The following is a 3,425-nucleotide window of genomic DNA, read 5'->3' as shown; positions in this document are numbered from 1 at the left end:
ATTTATTCGCGTTTATTTGTGCGCCAGCTTCTTCTTCTTCTTCTTTTCCTTTCTTTCTCCTTCAGGTTGCGCATTGTGCGCAGTCAGGTTGGAAAAGCGGATGAATGAAATAAAAACGTTCACTTTGCGCTGTTTTCTCTCCTCCTCCTCCTCCGCCGGGGTTTGGAGCTGCAGCAGCCGCTTGACCTCCTGATGTTCCTGGAGGGACTCAAAGCGCGTCTCTGCCTCCAACAATAATTCTGCTGCACCAATTTTTAAAACATCAACCTCCTGCTGCTAAATAATCTTTTATTTTTGGGGGGAAGTTTATGTAAAGATTTGCTTTTATTTTGTCTATTTGCAGCAGTTTGCATTAATTGTGGAGGAAATGCGTAAACTGGCTGCAAAGGGAGATTTTTGAAAAGCAAAATAATAAAAAATCAAGCAGCTCGTTGGTAATAATTGTTCTAAATTTAAAGCAGTTTTTCTTTAATTTTTCGCCACTAAATCTGTAAATATTCCATTTAAAGCCCATTTCAGGTCAATATAAACTCTCTTTTTGAGGCTTTTTGCAGGAAAACTTGGATTGATTTATTTCTAAATGTGACTCTTCTTTGTTCCTGCCTCGGTGTGCGCGCGCGCAGTGACTTGGATCGGTCCCCTGTCCCGTCAAGCTGCAGCATCGGGGGAAACCGAACCACTGGCCTGAGCTGGGTGGAGCAGTGACCGCCTGTAGCATGATGTCCTACCTCAAACAGCCCCCCTACGGCGTCAACGGCCTGGGGCTGAGCGGAGCTGCCATGGACCTGCTGCACCCCTCAGTGGGCTACCCAGGTACCAGACACACACACACACACACACACACACACACATTAATGCACAACTCTGAAAGGTTAACGCACCTGCAGCCGGTTTGAAGCAGCAGACATGAGCTGCAGCCAAAGTGCAGTTTTGATCATATTAAAGAATTATTCATATGTGTAATAAAAATAAAACTTTGTGATGAAATTATGACAAAATCATTTTAAAGGTGCTCATGAGTCCCTTTTGTTTTTCCCTGAGTGCAGGTTGGTTTGGGCTCAGCACTCACATGGTGGTGTTACTGACATTTCCTCCTCCTCTTCTTCTTCTGGTGTGGTTTTCTTTCCCGCAGCGACTCCCAGGAAGCAGCGGCGGGAGCGGACGACCTTCACCCGCTCTCAGCTCGACGTCCTCGAGGCTCTGTTCGCCAAAACCCGGTACCCGGACATCTTCATGAGGGAGGAGGTGGCGCTGAAGATCAACCTGCCCGAGTCCAGAGTGCAGGTTTGATCTGACAGAAAACACACCAACTGACCAGAAACCATGTTAATGATCAACATGCTGCTGCACACGCCTCTGATTCTTTAATTTGACTCCATTTAAATACATTAAAAAGTAAAAACCAGCAGTTAAAGGCGTCGACATGTCGATACAAACAGTACAATGAGGTTATTTTATTTATTCCACATATTTATTGAGCTGCTTCTTCAGACCATAAACTACCTTCTCTGTGCTCATCCGTTTAGTTTCACTCTGGTCGACTGTTAATGACGTCATTCGTGTTCATTAATGGTCCCATTAGCAAGCTAACAGGCTACTGGTGTGTGGTTGATTTAATTAATACTTTCCCATGTGCTCCAAAATTCAACACAGTTAATGAAGCCATGAGGAAAATAAAGAATCATGTCGGTGGATTTTAGGCCTCGTAGGATTTCACACGCCAGCCTGATGAAGTCATGACTGCAGTCACACACGCTGGTCGAGCAGCTGTTTCTGGATCGTTTCTTGACTCCAGTGAAGCCGTTTAATTCACAACAGCGTCCGACGTCGACGTAAACGAGCTACGCTCCAGATTTTTACTCAAAAAGCTTCTTTTTCGGTTGATAATCTGTTGATTATTGGCCGTGAGGCAGCTGCAGGCAGCGTAATCTGATCTGAAATATGGGCCGTGCTGCCGGAGAGGCCCGTCGATCCCTGAAAACACTCCACCAACATTTCACTGTTGTACTACAACGCCGAACAAATACTACTCTTGAGGAGGCATTAAGGGGAAAACCGAGGCCGGTCTCTCTCACAGTTTGAGTTATTTTCAGAATGTGTGCGTGAAACTAAACGCTCTACACGATCCGACCCTCTCGGCGCTCTAGAGTTACCCCGCTGTGAGCTGAAACCCAATAGCCTGTTATCTTAGAGCCGTCTACCAGGTATGAAATTAGACCCCTGGCTGGTCCGAGCCAAGGGGCCGGGGTGGAAATGAACCTTGATGGCTAATAACCCCCAATTTTCCTCCATAATGTCCTCCCAGCATGCAGTTTTTTCTCTCCTGTATGTTTTCTGACTCCCGGCTGTTCTTCGGTCGCAGGTTTGGTTCAAGAACCGGCGGGCCAAGTGTCGCCAGCAGCAGCAGAGCGGCAGCAGCGCCAAGGCTCGGCCGCCCAAGAAGAAGTCGTCCCCGGCCCGGGAGAGCACCGGATCGGAGAGCAGCGGCCAGTTCACGCCTCCCGCCGTCTCCAGCACCGGCTCTTCCTCCTCGTCCTCCTCGTCCACCAATCACACGGGCCCGGCGGCGCTCAGCAGCACCTCTACCTCCATCAGCACCGTCTCCTCCATCTGGAGCCCGGCCATCTCCCCCGGAAATGCCCCCGCCCCGGCCGTGGCGCCGCTGCCCGAGCCCGGCCCGCCGTCCAACGCGTCCTGCATGCAGCGCTCCATGTCGGGCTCCGCCGCCGCCGCCACCTCCTACCCCATGTCCTACAACCAGACGCCGGGCTACGGCCAGGGCTACCCCGCCCCGTCCAGCTCCTACTTCAGCGGCGTGGACTGCGGCTCCTACCTGGCCCCCATGCACTCCCACCACCACCCCCACCAGCTCAGCCCCATGACGGCCTCGTCCATGTCGGGCCACCCGCACCACCACATCAGCCAGTCGTCGGGGCACCACCACCATCACCACCACCACCAGGCGTACGGCGGCTCCGGCCTGGCCTTCAACTCCTCCGACTGCCTGGATTACAAAGAGCAGACTGCAGCCTCCTCGTGGAAGCTCAACTTTAACACCACAGACTGCTTGGACTACAAAGACCAGGCCTCCTGGAGGTTCCAAGTCTTGTGATCGGGCTTTTTTTTTTTCCTTTCTCCTCCCTGCTCGTCTGCTCCCTCTTCTTCTTTTACCAGATTAGCTTATTGCTTTTTTTTCCTTTCCTTTTCAAAGACAAAAAGAGTTTATGAACCATAAGATAACAAGATAGCAGCAGGAATGCTCAACAATTGGACTTTTCTTTTTTCTTTTCTCCTCCCTCTTTAAAAATAATAAAAAAAACAGTCGTGTGAAGAGAAGACACGAGGAGCAGCGTAGAAAAGTGGGTTTTTAAAGACGTCCCCTTCTTGGATGAGTTTAACAAAAACAAAAAAACAAACTGCTTAAC

At 50.0% G+C, this 3,425-nt stretch overlaps 1 protein-coding gene across 2 annotated transcripts; it reads left to right on the top strand.

Moving 5' to 3' along the window:
* Window positions 1-716: 716 nt before the first annotated feature.
* On the top strand, window positions 717-3,112 carry otx1 (orthodenticle homeobox 1). Of its 2 annotated transcripts, XM_008287208.1 has the most exons (4): window positions 717-813; window positions 1,133-1,284; window positions 2,363-2,541; window positions 2,596-3,112. In XM_008287208.1, the coding sequence occupies exons 1-4, from the start codon at window positions 717-719 to the stop codon at window positions 3,110-3,112; spliced, it is 945 nt and encodes a 314-aa protein (XP_008285430.1). The 2 variants fall into 2 exon arrangements, with proteins under 2 accessions (XP_008285430.1, XP_008285429.1); XM_008287207.1 differs by having other exon boundaries at window positions 2,363-3,112.
* The last annotated feature ends 313 nt before the right edge of the window (window positions 3,113-3,425 follow it).

Source organism: Stegastes partitus, unplaced genomic scaffold (genome assembly GCF_000690725.1).
Source record: "Stegastes partitus isolate 25-593 unplaced genomic scaffold, Stegastes_partitus-1.0.2 Scaffold490, whole genome shotgun sequence".
NCBI lineage: Eukaryota > Metazoa > Chordata > Actinopteri > Pomacentridae > Stegastes > Stegastes partitus.
Note: the sequence above shows the minus strand (reverse complement) of the source record. Positions and strands in the feature narration are given on the sequence as shown.